The sequence below is a fragment of the Choloepus didactylus genome, chromosome 15, assembly GCF_015220235.1.
Source record: "Choloepus didactylus isolate mChoDid1 chromosome 15, mChoDid1.pri, whole genome shotgun sequence".
NCBI lineage: Eukaryota > Metazoa > Chordata > Mammalia > Pilosa > Megalonychidae > Choloepus > Choloepus didactylus.
In genome coordinates, this window is record NC_051321.1 from 39,918,254 (window position 1) to 39,938,687 (window position 20,434).

At 39.0% G+C, this 20,434-nt stretch overlaps 1 protein-coding gene across 1 annotated transcript in view; it reads right to left on the reverse strand.

The window, feature by feature from the left end:
• Positions 1 to 2,554: 2,554 nt before the first annotated feature.
• HTR7 (5-hydroxytryptamine receptor 7) overlaps positions 2,555 to 20,434 on the reverse strand; it is a 102,219-nt gene continuing 84,339 nt past the window's right edge. Inside the window, exons 2-3 of the mRNA XM_037805329.1 lie at positions 10,981 to 11,739; positions 2,555 to 3,649 (exon numbers count right to left, since the gene is read on the reverse strand). Of these exons, the coding sequence (XP_037661257.1) occupies positions 3,607 to 3,649; positions 10,981 to 11,739 (802 nt within the window). The 3' untranslated portion in view covers positions 2,555 to 3,606. The remainder of the gene's footprint in view (positions 3,650 to 10,980; positions 11,740 to 20,434) is intronic.

A 20,434-nucleotide genomic window follows, 5' to 3' on the forward strand; every position in this document is an offset into this window, starting at 1 on the left:
GTGGGACATGACTCCCATGGGTGTAAATCTCCCTGGAAACGTGGGACATGACTCCCAGGGATGAACCTGGACCCTGCATGGAGGGATTGAGAAATCCTCCTTGACCAATAGGGGAAAGAAAAATGAAACAAAATAAAAGTTTCAGTGGCTGAGAGATTTCAAATGGAGTCAAAAGGACACTCTGGAGGTTATTCTTATGCTTTATATAGATATCCCTTTTTAGTTTTTAGTGTATCGGAATAGCTAGAAGGAAATACCTGAAACTGTTGAATTGCACACCAGGAGCCTTGATTCTTGAAGACAACTGTATAACTATGTAGCTTACACTGTGTGACCATGTGATTGTGAAAACCTTGTGGCTCCCACTCCCTTTATCCAGTATATGGACAGATGAGTATAAAAATGGGGACAAAAAGTAAATGAATATTAGGGAGGGATGGGGGGTATGGGATGTTTTGAGTGTTCTTTTTTACTTTAATTTTTATTCTTTTTTTTTTTGAGGTAATGAAAATGTTCAAAAATTGATTGTGGTGATGAACGCACAACTATATAATGGTACTGTGAACAACTGATTGTACACTTTAGATGACTGTATGGTATGTGAATATATCTCAATAAAATTGAATTTAAAAAAATATTGGGAGCAGGAAGGGTATTCCAGTTAGAAGAGGAAAGCATGTGTGAACATTCTGAGATAGAAAGCAGCATGGACTGTTTAAAACAACACAAAATCTGTAAACATGTATATCCATTAACTTGAGGACTTGGTCACCAATCAAAATGATGAGGAAAATTCCTACCATTTCCAAATGGCAATTTAGACAATGATTACTTTAGCATAAACTATTTGAAAAATTGCCTCCATTTCCTATTCTTTTCTATTTGTTGTTCTCATGCCTGCAGTCAATAGATCTAATAAAATTGACTGAAAATATGATTATTAAATACACACATAAGCATCTCAAGCACATGACACCACGATAAATGCTTTAAGAATTATGAAACAGTTTCCAGGAAACTGAGGAACTCCATGAGTACTTGTTGTTTAATATTTACAGAATAAACTGAAATGCCAAGGCAATAGGAACTCAGTTATCTCTTACGAGGACTTTACTTCCCAAACATGGTTTCCCAGGCCTCAGCTTTGCCAGAAGATGACAGCTGACACCTTATAGGAAGAAGACATATTAGACGTAATAGTCATTCTTGCTTGAACAATCATAAAATATTTAAGTACAATGTTTAGTTCAGCTATTTTCCCAATTCTTTTTTAAATTAAAAGCTGTATCTTTGGCACAGACAACAAATTATGTCATATATGAAATGGTATTAATTGATGTTTGATATTTTTCTCATTCCATCTCATTTTCTACCTTTTCCTTTCATTTGGCTGCCGTACATTTAAAACACAGTGTACAGCTGAAGTCCAACCTCTGTAGCCAGAATGAAGCAGAGTTCAATGTCAAGCATTCAAGTCAGGTAAGGATAAAGAGACGATCTGAATAACTAAGGCCCTAATAAAAAATTAAACAAACACATTTGAGAACCTGAATCAATCCAATTAACCATAATGTCCTGTCTTACAGCACAGGAAAGAAACATGAAGCTCCCTGCAAACTGCTACAGCCTTTACTGTATGCTCCATGGCAACTATCTGAGCTATGCCTCCCTTTTCCCTGGTGGCAAACTCCTTAAAAGTAAGGACTATGCCTTACCCATAGGAGCCCAGTAAATGCCCATGAGACAAATCAAGCAATACATGCTCATTTCTTAAACAAATAAACTAAAAAGTTATGAAACAGATAGGTCCCCACAGTAAAATGCAATTAATTACAGAACTGTCTTAGCTACCTGTTAGGATTTTAGAAAATATGTAAAGCTTGCCCTCCTGCCATTCTATATATGGTGGCATTTATGACATACGACCTTTAATTAAAAATCATTACTTAAGTTGCTTTATTACAGCTACAAATAAACTTTATTTGATGTAATGTAATAAAACATTTTCAAATTTAACAACATTTATCTGACCATAATTAATCATTTAAATTATGAATATAAGTATATACAGTCACTTTAGCAAATCTGTGGTTTGGGAATTTGTACTTTCAGGAAAGGCAGACTCTTCCCTGTGACTGGTGAGAAGCAATGTCAATGAAAGTTAGAATAAGTCCATAATCCACATTGGAATTCCACATTATCCTGCAAAAGAACTGCTATATTTGTTGTAGGAAAATAATATTCTCTTTTACCAAATGAAAGTTTGCATTCATTTTTCCCCTTAAAAAGTTCTCCTCTTTTCTGATCTCTTGTCTTGTCTCATTAGCTCATATTTACTACATTGCACCATTTTAAAAAAATACTATTGGCAAAGAGAACTTTTCTGTTTAGTTACCTGCCCTGACCTTGACGTCTACCACCTTTGATGGGAAAACAAACAAACAAACAAAACAAAACAAAACAAAAAAAAAAGAAAAGAAAGAAAAAGAGAGAATTTCCCAGGCACACATTTGATATAGGATACAGAGAAATACAAAAACAAATTTGCTAGAAAAGACAGAATGGTGTTTTGCAGCATTTCCCAATAGTGGCCCAAGCAAGTTCCAATCCATGCAATTTGGTTTACTATATTGCTGCTCAATGAGAATTAACATATTTATACTCACCCTCCAGAAGCAACACAATCCTTCATTGAAACCCTACTATTCCCACACTTCCTTCCAAGTAACACACAGTTATGGACCCCTTGAACCCTTGTGTGAGATAATATTCAAAAGGTCTGTGGCAATCATCATGCTCATGTACAACGTGGTTAGGCAGCACTCACTCCTCATCCACGTAAAAATCCTCATAGGAGGAATCCCCCTCACCTCTCAGAACCCCTCACTAGAAGTGTAATAGCAGCAAGAAAAAGCTTTATTCGGGGTTTATGATTCTCTCCATCCTGAGATCTGTTCCTGAGTTATTCCATAACAATAATTGAGTTAATGACAAAAGTACATTGGTGGGGAAGTCACAGGGGACCTGCAGAAAAGCCAAACTATTTGACAGAAGCTTTAAACAAACACTGCTCTGGGACATCATTTGTATTAGCTGATGACTGGATTCTGTTTTCCAACATGGACATGCAACATATTCAACACTATGCTTACTGCAGTTTGCTTGGAAAAACACCCTTCTGTCATACAACAAAATATATTCTGTCTCATGAATGATTCCTGAATATTTATGACAATGCCTGGAGTCCAAAGCACGGGAAGTGTGCACTGGAACTTTCTTCCATATGCATGGACTTGGACAGATGCAAAGCACCAGAAACTGTTTCCTCTCAGGAACTCAGTTCTGTTCGTGTGCTTATTGCTGAGATGATCTGGCTGTCTTTAACGGACAACTATTTTCATTTGCACACAATAGCACTGATCCACAGAAAAAAGGAGAAGTTACCGCTCCCCCTTGTAATGTACTTTGTACAATAGATCACCCTGTTTGTTGCATTTTAGCCACCCCAAGAAAGGATGCATTCCATTCTGCAGTCTCAGCAAATGATTTGGTTCTGTTTCCACCTCTGTCTTGCTTTGTTTAGTTGTTTCCATTATCTGCTTTTCATCATGAATCATGACTTTTTTTTCTACAGTAGTCGGAGTTTTGTCTATAAAAGAGAGAGAGGAGAAGAAAATGATTTAGCAGAACTGTAAATAGGAGTTTTCATTTTGCAGTGGGTAGATTTAATTTTTATAGCATTCAATAATGAATCATTTGAAGCTTGTAAGGGGTTATAAGCATCTCTAAAGGGAAAGAAAAAGTGCAGTGGCCCTTTTCATAAATTTCATAACTTCTACAAGTTGCCAAGGCCTTAATACATTTGCAAATCAGCCCTAAATAATACACTTAGAAATTACAACTGTAGCCAAAAATGGCTTTACTCCCAAAAATGGCTTGCAAATAACTACTGGACTTGCCCTACTTGAAAAGAATGACTAATAAAAAGTGTTCTCCCCTTCCAATCTAGGAAGTTGCATTATCGTCAGATATGCGTACAGAGACCAGGAAACCCCACCTCCATCATTTCCTCTAGCCCAGATTTACAGAAGTGGCACAAGCCATGAGAAACCTCAACCAATAGCTGAGAAATATCTGTTTCCTCTGGTGTAAAACCACACACCCCCAATTCTGTCCCAACACCAGCCTCGGCTTACCAAACTCAGTCTCCCCAGCTCTGCTTCCCCAACCCCATCCAAAGTGCCACCTCACTGGCTACCCCAGCTTTAGTCCTGCTTCCCCTATCTGACCTCCTCTTCTCCGCGTGGCCTTTTGTATGGGTGGATCAACAGATCGGTTTTCTTGGTGACAGGATCAGTTTCTCCATAAGACAGTCTCTTGCTTTGCCCCTAAGCCTCACGTAGCCGCACCTAATGACAAGAGACACGCCTCCACCAAGACCTGGTGCTCCAGACTCCTGGGCATCTGGGAGTGGGGAATGGAGTCAGGCTGTGCACCCGAGGGTGCCCCTCAGACACCTACTCCTACCTGAGACCTCTGACCCCTCTCAGCATGGAGATGAGATGGTCTTTCTGCAGGTGAGTGCTGCTCTGCTGACATTAGTTCAGGAACCACACTGTATCGTCCAGGCCCCCAGCCACAGCACCATCTCTCAAGTCTTCCTCTCCCTCACCACCCACCTGCTGGTCAACTCCCAAATGTCTCAGACATCCTTGGACTCTTTGCTAGTCTCAACAGCACCCTTCTAGTACTGGCCCTCCTTATACCAGTCCCCTAACTCACCTCCCTTCCCCTACTGTGAACCCCTCCAGTACACCACTCACATCACAGTCTGGGTTTAGTCACACTCCTGCTCAAAAGCCTCCGTTGGCCACTTGGCCCTTTGTGCTGACCCCCACCCAGCCTGCGTCCCAGGACTGCTCAAGAAGTTCCTCGCACTCCTTGCCCACCTCCCTCCGCATCCAGGCACTTCTGCCCATGCTGAACCCTCTGCTTTGACCAGCCCCCACCCCAAGCCTTCGTGTTCAAATCCTACTCTTTCTTCAAGACCCACCTCAAATACCACCTCCTTTGTGACTCCCACCATGGACATTTTCTTCCTAATTGTCCCCCAGGCTTATTTTTCTTGTATATCCCTCTGTACGTCTTGATTTTATTATGTGTTGTGTAATAAGAAAAAAAATATATATATCAGAAAAAAAAAGACAGCAACCTTTCCTACTTCAAGAGATATTGCAAAGTTTAAATACATGCAAACTGCAACGCAGTAAGCAAATAGGCTATTATTATTATTTGATAATTTCATAAAAACAAAGTGCTAGATTTTAGCTAGTTGATGCCAAGGAAAATACCCACTCTGGGGAAGACACAGTCCATGGAACAGCAAACTTTGTTTGCTTCTGTCTTTATGTGCCATCGTGGCTACCCACAGTTTCTGCGGCCTTGATGATGCCTCCCAACTTCCGATGGGAACCCCCCCTTTTTTCCTAAAATCACTGGTTCCCATCAAGAAAGAGCAGAATAACCCTGAAATCCAAAGCTTCAAGACAAACCCTGGAGCAGACATTGACAGAATTCACAGCAGAAACCCAAGGTCAGTCAGCTAGAATTCACCACTAAGTACCACTACAATCAACAGGGATTGTAACAGGCTCCTTGAAGAGAAAGACAATACAACCACCAGGGGGAAAAGCGGAAGGGAAAGGAAGAACTACTTCTAAACAATTTCAGGAAGTTCTTTCATGTGCAAGTGTTTTAGAAACTGCTTTAAAACACTGTTCATAATAAAGGTGTTAAAGAACAGTCACCAAAACATGATAAAAATAATTTACAGCAATTCAAAACAAATACATGGATGAAGTCATCAAACTGAAAAGAAAAAGAATCCCTGCTTATATCACATCACCACGTTGTTTCGTACTGAAAGTATATGAACACTTGTGAGAAGGTGACAAAGATTACAATTTACAGTAGTGAATTAAAATTATCAGTGTAGCAGTAGTCAGTCTTTTCCGCTCTATTCACGCCCCTATCCCAAGAAAGATTTCCAAGTGCCTGCTTGACTCATGGGCCTCCTGTTACGCTGATCAAGAAAATGGGTAGAAATGAGTAAAGTTTGAAAGTAGCAAAACAGTCTAGTAGATTCTTCACACTGGGAAGGAAGAAAACTATTATCTAGGAGGGAAAATAGAGCCAGGAAGGCAGAGCAAGGGGCAACAATAAGAGAGACCGGAACCCAAACAGGCGAGATGGGAGAAAAGGGCTATGAAGTTAGAGGGAGAAGCCCAGAATCTTTAGGGTGGCCACAAGAGCTAGAGAGACAGGTATGGAAAAAACACGGATTCTAAGAAGTTTTGATATGAGCCATGAATTGTAACCTTTTGACATTCTCCCAGAGACTCCAGAAGGGTTGTGAGTTGTTTTGGGTTCTCAAACTAGTGTTTATTTGCATGCATCTGTGCAGAGAGTGGGCCATGTGGGGTAACAGTCTGGTTGCTGGTCTTTACTAGCTACCACCACCACCTCTACCCCCACCCCAGACACTGGACTGTGAGCTTCCAGAGGCAAGGACTGTTATTTATCCATCTTTCTATCCCCTGCCATGCCTGGTACCATGCCTTGAACACAAAAGCCCCCCAAATGTTTCTAGAATAAACAAACCAATGAAGAGCCTCTTTATATCTGGCCTCTATCTTCTGATGCATCCCAAAGTGTCACTTTATCAGTCTTCACCACTTTGATAATTCTATCCCCCAGCTACAGATATTCATTCATTGGCTTACTACTGTCTATACCATGTTTTCTTTACTTCAGCATTATTGACATTTTGGGCCAAATAATTCTTAGTTGCGGAAGCTGACCCGTGTGTTGTAGGATGTTTAGTAGCATCCCTGGCCTCTACCCAGCAGTTGCCAGTAACAACTGTCTCCACTCAAGTTGTGACAACCAAAACTTCTCCAGACATTTCCAAAAGTCCCCTGGGAGGCAAAATCACCTCCTGCTTGAGAACCACTTATCCACACTGAAAGTCCAAATTCCTGGGGCTGACATGGAAGATCCTCCTAATCTATCTCATTCTGCCTTTCCACCCTGATCTCCAACTCTTGCCTCACACAAATGCTCCTCTTCTGACAGACGGGTCTTCTTATCGTCTTCTGCACATGCTCCCAAATCAGTGTCTCCACGGAAAACGTTCCCTTCATCTGGAGTCTCATTTCTGCTCTCCTTTAGCTAGAAATGCTTTGACCACCTTTATGGGCACACTCAAGCCCCTAGCCTTCAGGAAGTCTCCCCTGATCAGGGTTAGGATAAGTGCTGAATCATGTTCCTTTCCTTTGAATCATACAACCTTTCCTGTCTCCACCTTTACTTTTTTCCTGTATTACAAAGAGGGTAGGTATGCATGCAAGTGTGTGTTTACACACAGTCTGTCCAGTAAATATATATGCACAAAGGCAGGAAAGATGCCACATATTTTCTCCATCCTCCTCAGTGTATGGCACAGTTATAAACAACAATTGAAAAACGAGACTTCCAATATTGGAACTGACTAGGAAACTACCTTGTTAGACTTTGAAAAATAACAGCTATTATTCCAACTCCATAGACTGGCTCTATCATTAGAAATTTCCTAAAGTTGACAGATATTTTTAGGCCAATCATCTAAATGAGTTTCATATTCTATAATTAGAAATTCAAACAGAGAGAGTTATAATAAAAGGATAGTCATTCCTTTGGTCAGGAGATGGCAAACTATAGCCAGAGGACCAAGTCCAGTCAGCTGCCTGCTTTTGTAAGTACAGTTTTATTGGAACACAGCCATAACCATTTGTTTACTTATACCTATGACTGCTTTCTCGCTATGAAAGCAGAGTTGAATATTTTCAACAGAGACTATATTGATAGCAAAGCCTAAAATGTTTACTGTCTGGTTTTTCACAGTAAAAGATGCTGACCCATCTTATACTAACAGGAAAACAACACCCAGTGTCCACACAAGCTAACAACTTTGGACTTTATGTTAGCTGACTTACTGGTATAATAGGCAGTTTTGAACAAGGAAAAGGATGTTCAAAGCACTTTTGAACCCTGACTTCCTGGTTTCAAATCCAGCTCTATCACTTTCTATCTATATGACTCTGGGGAAATATTTGACCTCTTTAAGCCTTTGTTTTGCCATCTTCAGAATACAGATAAAGAAAATCAATCAATAATAAAGTTCTGAGGAGTATATGATACAATATGCATAAAGTCCTCAGTGTAATACTGGTAGTTAAATCTTCAACAAATGTGTATTATTATTATTTTAGACTGAAAAATCGGTTTGTGTTACATTTGAAAAACTTAGCATTTGGGGAACTATGGATGTATTTGAATTACTGTGAATTATGAGCTAAAATAATCAATAAAATTATTCTCAAGTTCTTTGACTGTGTAGGGGGCATACGAATACAATGGTACTTTCTAGTTCAGGGTCTCCTGAGCTTTTTCCTGGATTTTACCAGGCCTCTTGCTCCTAGAATCTCACTTTTACCCGCTCTTCTCACTACTGCCAGAGAGACTTCCTCAGATACTCAGCATGTTACTACTCAGATCTGAAACCAATGTACTTTTCTGTTCCTGTGCTAAACAATTCTAGGGCCAGGCAAAATAACCTAGCTACTTGTTCCAGAAAATGGTTGCTTCTAGAAGATGGTACACCAACTAAAACAGCTTACTTATTAAGACTACTAGTTTGCTCATTAACATTCACTTTAAGACCCTCACACCTTACTGTACCCACTAATCTGAAGCTTACATCTGTCCAGTACTCACCAGTTCCCCACTTTAAAATCACCCAGCCCAAGCCCTAAAACCTTATCAGTATCCTTTCCTTATTTCCTCCATCTAAGAACTACTAAGTCTCTGCCAAGGTAGTGTCTTCCCCAATTACAGTAAGTCTAATAAACTTAAATTATCTAGATTATCAGGCTTCCAGTTGTATTTTTGGAGAGGTGATGACCACAATCCCCAGCTCAAAAACTTTCATTAACTCTCCACTGCCTACAGATCATTTGAAAAGTATTATCTCATAACGGTCAAGAACACATGCTTTGGGGTGCTTAACTAGTAAGTTACTTCATGTCCTGGAACCCCAATTGCTCTCTGCAAATTGAAGATGCTAGAAGCACCGACTCTGTGGGTATCACAGTACAAAATATACTAGGTGCTCAATAAATGTTAGCAGGTATATTATGTTTATCCATCACCTATTATGTGTCAGGAACTGTATTAGATTCTCCAGTAGAAATCTGAATATAACATAGCTCCTTCTCTGAAGGAATTCAGAATCTGAGCAATGCTAATAGTCAATTCAACAGGACTCTTATAGGGCTAGAAAAAGCCCTGGGCATATAGGGTCTTCATAGTGCATATTCAAGAACCTGTAATTGTATCCTTTTTTAAAAATGTTAACTTTTTACTGTGAACAATTTCCTATGTACAAAAGAGTGTATATAACAGAATTAAAAATGAATACCTGCAAATCCAGCTCAAGAAGCAGCATAACTATATTCATACAACTTTAAGTTTCTACTGTAAGAAGTGATTATCTTGGGTTTTCTTGGGTTTTCGTCTTCCCTACCACGGGATGTCTCTGCCTGTTTCGCTCTAGTGATGTTAGAGGACAGACTGAGTTGACAGAGGTTTTTAGAAGCACTTGGGGGAGTATCCTAGGTTTGGATTCTCTGGAGTCTGTTGTAATCCATGAGGGCACATCGGAATCTATCCAGCCCATATGGATCAATCTCCTATGGCTCCCCCAGACCTTTTGGCCCTTCCAGGGCAGGGCTGTCCCCCTGAGATCGCTGGGAGTACCTGGTCTCCCTAGACACCTTTATTACACAGCAGGGCAGTCTAGTAAATGAAAAGTGTGCGTTACTAGGACTCACACGACACGGGATCTAGACCTAGCTGTGCTATCGGCTCACTGTAGGACAGCTCATTCTCCAGCTCTCGGCGACCTCTTCTGTCAAACGAAGGGACTGGACAAGCTGACACAAAGGTCCCTCTAGCTATCATGATCCGTGGCTCTCTGGTCTGTTCCTTCCTGCCAGGCTCAGGGATGAGGATCTCCTCCTTCTCTTCTGTGTCCAACACTAATCTGGTCTCTCTCCCAGCACCTTCCATCTTTCTCACTCCAAGGTTTCTTTCCCCTTCACTCTCAAACCTGAAGAAGTCTCCGCTACCTCAAACTTATAGCAAAACTTCACATGCGGGTTACATGTGAAAATTCCACTTTCTTCTTATCATCAGCCGTTGACAATCCTTTTTCAGGGCCCAACATCGTACTGAAATTTCCTCCTGGAAAGTTACCAGTGCTTCCTAGGCAAACTCTTCAGTTCTCAATGCCTAAAATGCTGCATCCTAGAAGCTCCTGTAGCTTCTAGGCTCTCGAGACCTTGCCCCATCCTTGCATCTCCCCATGCTGACACCCTCCTTTCCCCAGGCTGCTTCCTTTTAGGCTGCATGAGTGTAACTACATACTGGAAAGATCACTTGTGTTTCCTTCCTCAACAGAAGAATTTAGCAATGAAGGATGAGGTCATCAAAAAAGCTTTACTAGAAGGAAGAGTAATAGCAGTTAAAATGAGGATGTTACAGGGTTTGGGGGATATGGGGACATAATTTGGTTATTATTTATGGGGAAAGAATGGAAAACATAGCCTTCTGTGGCACCAATCACTTCAATAGCACTTTGTCAGCAAATAAAAGCAGTTTCATCTTCCAATGCAACAAAATAGCTATTGTTAGCTTTTGGAACTTTATTGGGCCAAGGACTGTAGTCTATACTATTCTGAATTTAAATCAGAATAGAAGATAAGAAGATAAGTTAGTTACTGATACAGGAAGCTTTCTGTGATATGCTTCAAGAAGTTCCATAAAAAGGTTGCCGGGGGAGGGGGGGTCAGATAAAAGGAAAATAGTGATAAATGACCTTACAGCACAAACTCAGGTCTCTCAGGCCTCTCGGCAAGCTTCAGAGCTTCATGCATGCCTGCAGCTGAGAGCTTCCGGTTGATGTTCCGATACTGGCACTGGAGCAGGCTGCGGTACGTGGTCCTCAGGTCCCGGTTGAAGAAGGCATATATAAAAGGGTTAATGAGAGAGTTTGCATAGCCCAGCCACAGGAAGGTCCTCTCCACCCACAGCGGGATGCAGCTGCAGGCAGTGCCACAGATAAAGGGTCTGGCTGTCGACAGGAGGAAAAACGGCAGCCAGCACACGGTGAAGGCGCCCACGATGATCCCCAAGGTGGTGGCTGCTTTCTGTTCCCTCTTAAAGATGGAGATGTTTTTCCGTTCGTGTTTGAGGAGTCTCGAGAGGTTTGCACACTCTTCCACTTCTTTCTGGAGTTTCACTATTCCGTTCAGGGAGATGATGCTTTCCGGCTCCTCCGGGCGAGGGAAGCCTGGGAACTTGTGTTTGGCGGCACTCTTCTTGGCAGCCTTGTAAATCTGGTAGTACATGAAAAGCATGACGGACATGGGGATGTAAAATGCCACCGCTGTGGAGTAAATTGTGTAGCCAAAATCCTGGCTGATCAAGCACACTTTGTCATCGTTTACATTCTGAGCCCATCCAAAGAGCGGTGGTAAAGTGATGGAGGCAGAAAGAAGCCAGACAGAGAGAATCATTTTCGCCATGCATCTCCCACTCTGCCGCACAGGGTAGGTTAGGGGCCTGGTGATCCCAAGGTACCTAGGAGAGAGATGGACAGATAGTACATGAATTCTACGCTCACCACTGTGATCAGCGGAGGAAGTGCTCTCAGCCAGGCACCAGGCGTTGCACACAGGAGCTCCAAGTCTTACAACAGCCCTGCTGGGGAGGCACCATCATTCCCACTTTGCAGGAAAGAAAAGTTCTGACACCTTATCTATTTTATTCCAGATACACAGTCAGCCAGAGGCACTGCCTGTATTTGGCCTGAGAGCCTTCTGATGCTAAAGCTCTTTTCCTACCTTACAGCTTCTCACAGTCCATGTAGTCCATGAACTAAAGATTAAATATCTGCTCTGCCCCTATGACTGCCACCCCCCAAATCAGCCAGGAATAAGACATCAAGCCTGACAAGGGATACAGAGACACAGCCTCGTAAATTGATCAAGTTTTGCCACACTCTGATACTACACACCCACTGATCTCCCCAGATGTCTTCATTCAGACCAGGCTCTAATTCATTTTAGCCTCCCCTTTGCAGCATATTGAAAGTATTTCATTAAGATCTGTGAGTAGTTGAGGAAATCCCGGAGTTTGGGAATGGAGAGTAGCAGGGGATCATTTTCCCCCCAGAAAATTCTCACACAAGAGCCATGCCAGAGGAACAATCTATAAAATAAAAATGGTCTGCCCAGTCTCTCCAGTTCTAAGGGAGAGCACAAGAAAGGCTATAATTCTAAAACACACTCAGCAAATGCAACATCCTTTCTGCGCATAGCTCTTTAGGAAATAAATATTTCTCCATTTCTGTTATCAAAGACTCATAATGCAAAAGAGATTGGCAAATGGGAAAAAACAAACAAACAGTAAGACATTTTGCCAAATATTTAACTTTTTTCACCTTTCCAAATTTGTTTTTTTCTCCGCTATATTTAACAGTCTTAGCTTCTATTTTCGGGAGGATTAAGGACCACTTCAGAAGCAAAAACAGGTAAAAGCTGGTCATTTTGTTGATTTTCTACTTCATATATATGTGTGTGTGTGTGTGTATATATGTACATACGTATGTAGTTATGAAGGGGAAATGTACAGTAAGTCCCCAACTTACCAACAACTTTTCTGAAAGTCTACGTGACGGTAGTTTGTAACCTAAAAAATAATTTCTGCTAGAAATAGCCTTGCATGTTATACTTAAAGTACCAAGCAAAAGTCTAAAATTGTGCTTTTTACAATTAAAATTAACATCATAACACTTACTGTAGAACATGGTAGAAATGTGGTTAAGATAGAATAAGCAAGATTTGTTTATTCTACAAGAATATTTATTCATTCAACAAATAGTGATGCAGTGCCTTCTACACACCACGTGCTGTTCTAAACATTGGGGACATGGCAAGAATAAAACAGACAAAATCTTGAATGCAGGCACATGGGGGAAATCTTCTAGGGGTTGAACAGGAGGACTGAGACATGATAATTTTTAAGGATACTTCTGACTGCTTCCAAGGACTTCAGGTGTTAGTGGCACTGATTCTTTACTTCACAAACTTTGTCCTCCCTTCTCCTTGATAAAGCTGACCCATACGCACAATTCGTATGTTTAACAGCTATAATTAGCACGATGTTTTGACTACCAAATAGAATGAAGGAAAAGAAAGAGAAAGATTTTCCCAAGATTACTAGAAAAAGCAGTGAAAGGAAAGAGAAAAGGAGCTAGAGACAAGAGAGGGACAGAAGTAAGGAGGGGTTAGGGAGAAAAGAGAGGAGGAAGGGAAGAAAGCTAGAGAATAGGAATATAAAACAGGGTTTGCCTTATGTGGAATTATCTAAATTTCAATTTATGGAAAAAATATATATATTTTTTAAAAAAAGGAAGATGAGGAAACTTGTGAAGAGAGGTATTAGAACTGACTGGAAACTCACAGTTAAGCTGATCCCATCCTGAGTTGAAAGCACAGGCTCCATAAAAAATGTCTCCTTTTCTGCTTCGCTTCAGGGGCTCTCTCCAAGTTCTTCCTGCTGCAAATCTTTGGCAGGCTCTTTTTGGATCTAGTTCCTGCTCTCTACAGCCTCTGTGGACATGCCCTTTCAGGCTTCTTCCTTTTTCCCTGATTCCCCAGCCAGCCTTTCCAAAGATTTAGCCACACGTATAAAATGTCCACTCCCAAGCCTGGATCAAGCTTCTAAGACACTATCCCATCTGAAGCCTCAGGTGACCAAAGAGTTGAAGGCCACCAGGGCGAGAGGTTAGTTCATACAGTTTTCCAAGTGGCCAACAGATGGCGATGTCAGACCACCTTACACCTACTTGCTGGGGGGCTGGGAAGGGGAGTGGTTAGAGCAGTAGGTAGGTTGGAGGGAGGAGGGAGGAATACTTACAGCAAAAGATGTTATATTTTGTTTGTGGGGTCATACAAAAAAATTAGCAAGCCAAAAATTCATAACCTGGTAAATTCCTATACTGCAGGAAATCAGTATCCTTCCATCCCTTCACATTTTCCTTGCAGATTCAGGGACTACACCTTCAGGCATAATTAAATTCAGCCTTTCTTGCATCCATATGAATAATACAGAATACACAAAAACTAATCCTGAGACATTGAGTACTAAAGGGTGTATCAGAATATGAGAAAATTTCGTAAGAATAGCATACTTACTCCTTCCAGTCTACTTAGTCTGATATATTACATTTCAGTAATGGGGGCTGAACCATATATGGTTCTCTCAGGTGTATAAAGTATATTCCATAACTGCCCTATTTTAGGCTAAGTTCTCTCACGGTCTTAGGTCATATCCTACAGTAAGGTGGTTATATATACTTCTTTCGTCTCCTAGCTACCACTGGGTGAGACGTTAGAAGACTAAAATCAAATGAAAAATAATGAGAAGAAAATATGAGCATTCATTAAAGTGCCTGGATATAAAATAAATAAACAAAAGTCAATAGCTTTTTAAAAAACAATTAACATTTAGAAAATATGGAGGAAGTAATTCCATTCAAAACAACAACCAAAAACTTAAAATATCTAGTAAAAATCTTTTTAAATGTCCAGGGCCTATAGGACAAAAAAAGAAGGCTACTGAGAGACATAAAAGAGCATTTGAATATATGATTTAAAAAGCATACTTTTTTCTTCAACAAGAAAACCCACTAATATAAAAGTGCCAATTTTTCCTTAACCTATAAATATCATACAACCCCAATTAAAAATCCAGTGATTTTTTTTTTTTAGTTTGACCAAAATGATTTTTAAGTTTATCAAGTAAGTGGGCAAAAACGGCCAGAAAACCAGGAAAAGAAGAATAAAAGATAAATAAAGAATAAAGGATACTTATCCAACAAAAATAGTATGAGCTACAGAAATAATTCAGCAATAATTATTCAAAAATAGATCAATAAAAAAGATCTCAGAATTACATTCAAATATATAGGGGAATTAATTTAATACAAAAAAATTAAAAAGTTATTTTAAATCAGTAATAAAGATAGGATATTCAGGAAGTCTGACAACTGCCTAGCAATTGGAGTAAAAATAAGACTGGCTTCTTAACTTTCTCCTTATTCAAAAATAAATCTCAGATGGATCAAAAATTATGTAAAAAAATTAAAGTCCAGGAGTACTAATGAGAAAATATGGGTAAGTATTTCTACTATCCTGAGGTAACAAAGGCCATTCTCAACCACAACATAAAAGGTTTAACCTACAAAATGACACACTGATGAAGCAGAGTAACAGAAATTTTATATACAAAACCAAAAAACAAGTAAATAATATTCAGTTTAATTTGAAAATCACTATGTGCAGTTAAAAATCAAGTAACAAATCTGTAATCCAAATAATACTTCAATGTATATAGATCTCTTATAACAGAAAAAGACAACCATTCCAATTAAAATGGGGAAGCAATTAACAAAAGAAGAAATACAAATGATCAATAAGCACTTAGAAATATGTAGAACACCTCTTTAATAATCTAAAATAATGACAATTTTAGGTCATTTGCCAATTTTTAGGGAAAACAAAATCCAATATTGGAAAAATGGGGAAAAAATAGACACTATTAGCTTACTCATGGGAGTCAACTGAGATAAACACTTCTGGAAGAGAGTTTGGCTATTAATATACATCAACATCTACCCTTTGGCTTCACAATCAGACTTTTGGGAAACTGTCTTAAGGAGATAACCATACAAAAGCAAAACGGCCAAAGTGCAATGTTGTTAATTAATAGAAGAAAAAAGTGTCTATATACTGGTCAACAAATTAGTCAGAGACACTACATTATGTATATACCATGCAGCCATTCACAATGATGATGTACATCTCCATTTATTGACATAGAAACAACAGAAAAGTGGAGAAAAAAAACATCTACCCCTCAAAGAAAAATAAAAGTATATCATATATTGTATTAACCTAAAATTTTTATGTAAAACTCGGTGCATGTTTGTGTGAATGCACTTGCAGGTGTGTATACTGAGATGTCTAAAAGAATATTCACCAAAATATTAATGGTAGTTTCATCTGAGTGCAAAATTTTTCTATGTACTTTCCTACGCTTGACTTTTTTTTTTACTGTGAACTTTAAAAAAGTAATAATAACACTATTTTAATTTTAAAAACAAAATAAAAGATTTAACAGAATTCTGTGATTCCTAAGCTACTAAGTGATTCTAGCAACAGAAGGTATCTGGTTCATAAAATCTTTAGAAAGCTGATAATTAAATGTTAGATTGTTTTATCTGATTAACTTGTCAGAAATGTTTTATTACATTCATAAATTCACACAAAGGAAACAGAACTCATTGGCATTTCAAATCCTGTAATCACTATATAAAGTAATATTGGTATTCAGGGAAGTATTTTGTCCAAATTACACATTCATTCTCCTAAACTTTGTATAGTATAAATCTTACCTTCAAGGGAGAGAAAAAAAGAAACCTAGATTGATTCTGAAAATTCCTTAATTTTCATGGTTAATATTTATCACGCTAACATTTTATGCTCACTGTTAATTAAAAGTACAGTGCTTATAAGCCTTCAAATTTTAACTTTAAAATGAATACAAATGTTAAAATACAGTAAATCTCAGAGACAAAGGCACTAAAGTACTATGTAATTGAGAAATGTATGCAGTTCACATTAGGGGTTCCACTGAAACTGGGGTTCCAGAGAAAAATATGCATAGAGAGGAATTGGAAAGCAAATTACCTTGCTGTCTGTCTTTCATTCTAACCGCATAGAAATTGCACATAATGATTCTTCAGTTAAATGGCTCCTCCTGAGTTTCATTCCTATAGAATAATAATTTAGGGCCTAAAAGTAATTGACTAGAATAATTCTGAAATATGGTGGTTTTTAGAGTATTAGGGTTTCGAAAGGTTTGCAAACTTAGGAAACCTATTCCAAGAGACTGCTTCCCTCATTCTTGCACATAAGGTTTACAGTCTGCCAAATCCATTAGAATGTCCAGCCAGTTCATCAGTAGTTTCCAAAACTTCCAGACCATCCGAATCACCAAGAAACACCTTGGAAACAGAGATTTTCAGACACCATCTACAGACTGTTTAGAGCAAGCTTGGGGTAAGACCCAGGGCTCTGTATTTAGGAATGAGTGCTCCCATGTACTGCTGCCAAAGAAGCCTTCCCCATTCAATTACAAGGACTTAAACTTACTTTATGAAGGACTTTACCTTTACTTCCTATATTGCATCTCAATGGTTTGCTTGCAGTTTGGCCTAACAAAATCATTATGAATCATGATTCCATGATCTCAGCTATTAGTTCTATCTCCCAATACTGTGCTAAACACAAATGAGGTAAGTAGGGTTAAGTCTTCAATTTAGATAAAAATAAGGATGCATAATACACAGGGTTTTCAAAGATTTTGACCACAGGAAACAATAGAAAATGTATTTCCCAGGGACTCAATACAAACACATATATTTATGTATATAAATATGAAACTGAGGCATATGAATGTGTACATATATTTATATTTATATGAAATTGAATCAACAGTTTCACAAGACTATACTTACCATTATAACATGTAATTTGTGCTCTTCTATACTCTTTTTGTTCAGTTTTTGAAAATTATAGTCTTAATGCACTAAACTGATTTCATGACTCAATAATGGATCATGGTCCAAAGTTTGAAAAACACTGGCCTTTAATAAACATATGAAAGGTCTTCAACCTCATGAGTCATCAGGGATATGCAAATTAAAAGCACAATGATATACCAATAATCTCTGCCACTAACACCCATCAGAATGGTTAAAATTAAAAATAATGATATTAATAATAAAAAACTACAAGGACAAGTGTTCTGTAAAACTATGGAGCAATTGTAACTCTCATACACTGCAGGGAGGAGTTCAAATCGTGTAGTAACTTTGAAAAACTATTTTTTAATATCTACTGAATCTGGATACTGTACAACCCAGCAATTCTTCTAGGTACATAACCGTCATTCACCAAAAATACCAAAATACATGTACAAGAACGTTCACAGCAACACTAGTGGTATGTGCCCAAAGGAAAATAACACATTCTACCAAGAATTTCAGGAGACTGGAAATATTCTATGTCTTTGCCTGAGTGTGTTGCATGGGTATGTTTACTTTGTAGAAAGTAAAGTGAGTTGTATGCAGTTATGATTTGTGCAATTTTCTGGCTATATGTAAGTAGATTTATTTTTAAAAATTAAAAATAAGTGTTAAAAACACACTGGACTTGTCATTTGCCATTAGCCTAGATGTTGGACTGCCCTCTAAAACTTTTACTATGGAGCTGTTCCATTATGCTTTTAAACGGTTTTTGTTAGTGTTCCCAAGCCTTAGTAATAGTTAGGATCAGTAAACAATCTAAAATTTCCATTATGGCCTTACTATTGAGGTAGAAAACTGGGCAGCAGAGAGAAAACAACCAAACAGCAACTAAATTCATCAAATCTTTGAAACAGAAGCCTCCTTTTCAAGAAAGTGAATTATAAAACCTGGAATGAGAGTTTTCCTTTTGAAAGAGAATCAGAGTTAATTAAAATAAAGCAAATCACTTAAATCTAAAAGTTCTTTAAAAATTCGTACCCCATATTTGTTTTCTATTGCTGCATTCAGGGGCTTAAGACAACACCCATTTACTATCTCGCAGTTCTGCAGTCAAAAGTCCAGGCACAACTCAACCAGATTCTCTGCTCAGCTCTCACTAGGCCAAAATCAAGGTGTTGAACAGAGCTGAGGTCTCATCGGAGGCTAGGAGCCCTCTTCTGAGCTCACGTGGTTGTTGGCAGAATTCCTTTCCTTACAGCTGTAGAACTCATGGAAGATGCATCTGCACAGCTTCTGACCTTTAGACCCTCTTTGAAAAGGGCTTGCCTGATTAGGTCAGGCCCACCCTCCCTTGGAGGGAATTATACAGGGTATGTATACCAGGGAGGGGGGAACCTCAGGGGCTATCTTAGATTTCTGTCTACTACAGGTACTATGGAAATTTACCACCAAAGGAACTAAAAGGGACCTACTTGCTATCTACTCAAGTTGAGAAAAGTCTTTTAGTGCAACTAATCATGTCTGTATTCTATCAAAAGGCACTTGTTTTCTGCTGTATTTTACTATCAACTCAGGGGGATTTTGTTTGTTTGTTTGGCCCACCTGAAATGTAAAACCTTTCATATGTGTGTATTAGGTAGGGTTCTCTAGGGAAACAGAATGAACAGGAAATATCTGTAAATATGAGATTTTATAAAAGTGTCTCACACAACTGTGGGGATGCACAAGTCCAAATTAAATAGGGCAGGCAGCAAGCTGACAACTCCAATGAAAGTCTTCAACAACTCCCCAGGAGAGGCTGGCTGGCTGAAGAAGTGAAAGTTCTCTCTCTTCTCCCTTAAAAGTCCTCAACTGACTGGATTAAATACAGCTGATTGAATTCTCTCATTGAGGAAGACACACCCTTTGTTGATGTAATTAGCCACAGATGCAGTCAACTGACCAATGATTTAAAAAACCAGCCTTCTGGTTTACTAACCAGCCACAAATGTCCTTGTAGTAATGGTTAGGCCAGTGCTTTCTTGACCAGACAAGTTGACACATGAACCCAACCATCACAATCCACCCCTTGTCAGCTTGGCAGCTATGCACATCACCTTAAATCATTATTAATTTCTAAATAGAACACAATAACAGATATATGTTTCATCTAACAACATTCAGCTGTCCTGCATACAACCAGAAATGCACTAAATCTATCCAAAATGGGGTGCAAGTCCTTGGATAACATTCACTCTTAAATTTGATATCCTATAACTTAAATACTACGAGAAGAATACAACTTATGTCATATGATAAGGGGATAAGACAGAGAATAAAACAAAGATATTTGTTTTATGGACAAATGCACACACACTCAAAACAAAGAGGAAATATTCATGCCATCATAGTCCTCGTTTCTGTAACTGGTCACATGGTCGTAATTCATATTTATCATTACCTTCTTCCACTACCCATTCCATGGGTACCCTTTACCCTCAGCAAGCACTTCAACTGGCCCTGGTTCTCTGCCTGATGGGGTGACCCAAACCTTCATTCCTGAAGTTTCTGCAACAACCCAATCCAGGTAATCCCATCTGGATTGGGTTGTCGCAATTCTCCACTGACTTTAATCACAGGTCATGGTAGTACTAAGAGATTCCCTAGGGGATCTCCTGTATTCCAGGAAAACTCTTCTTT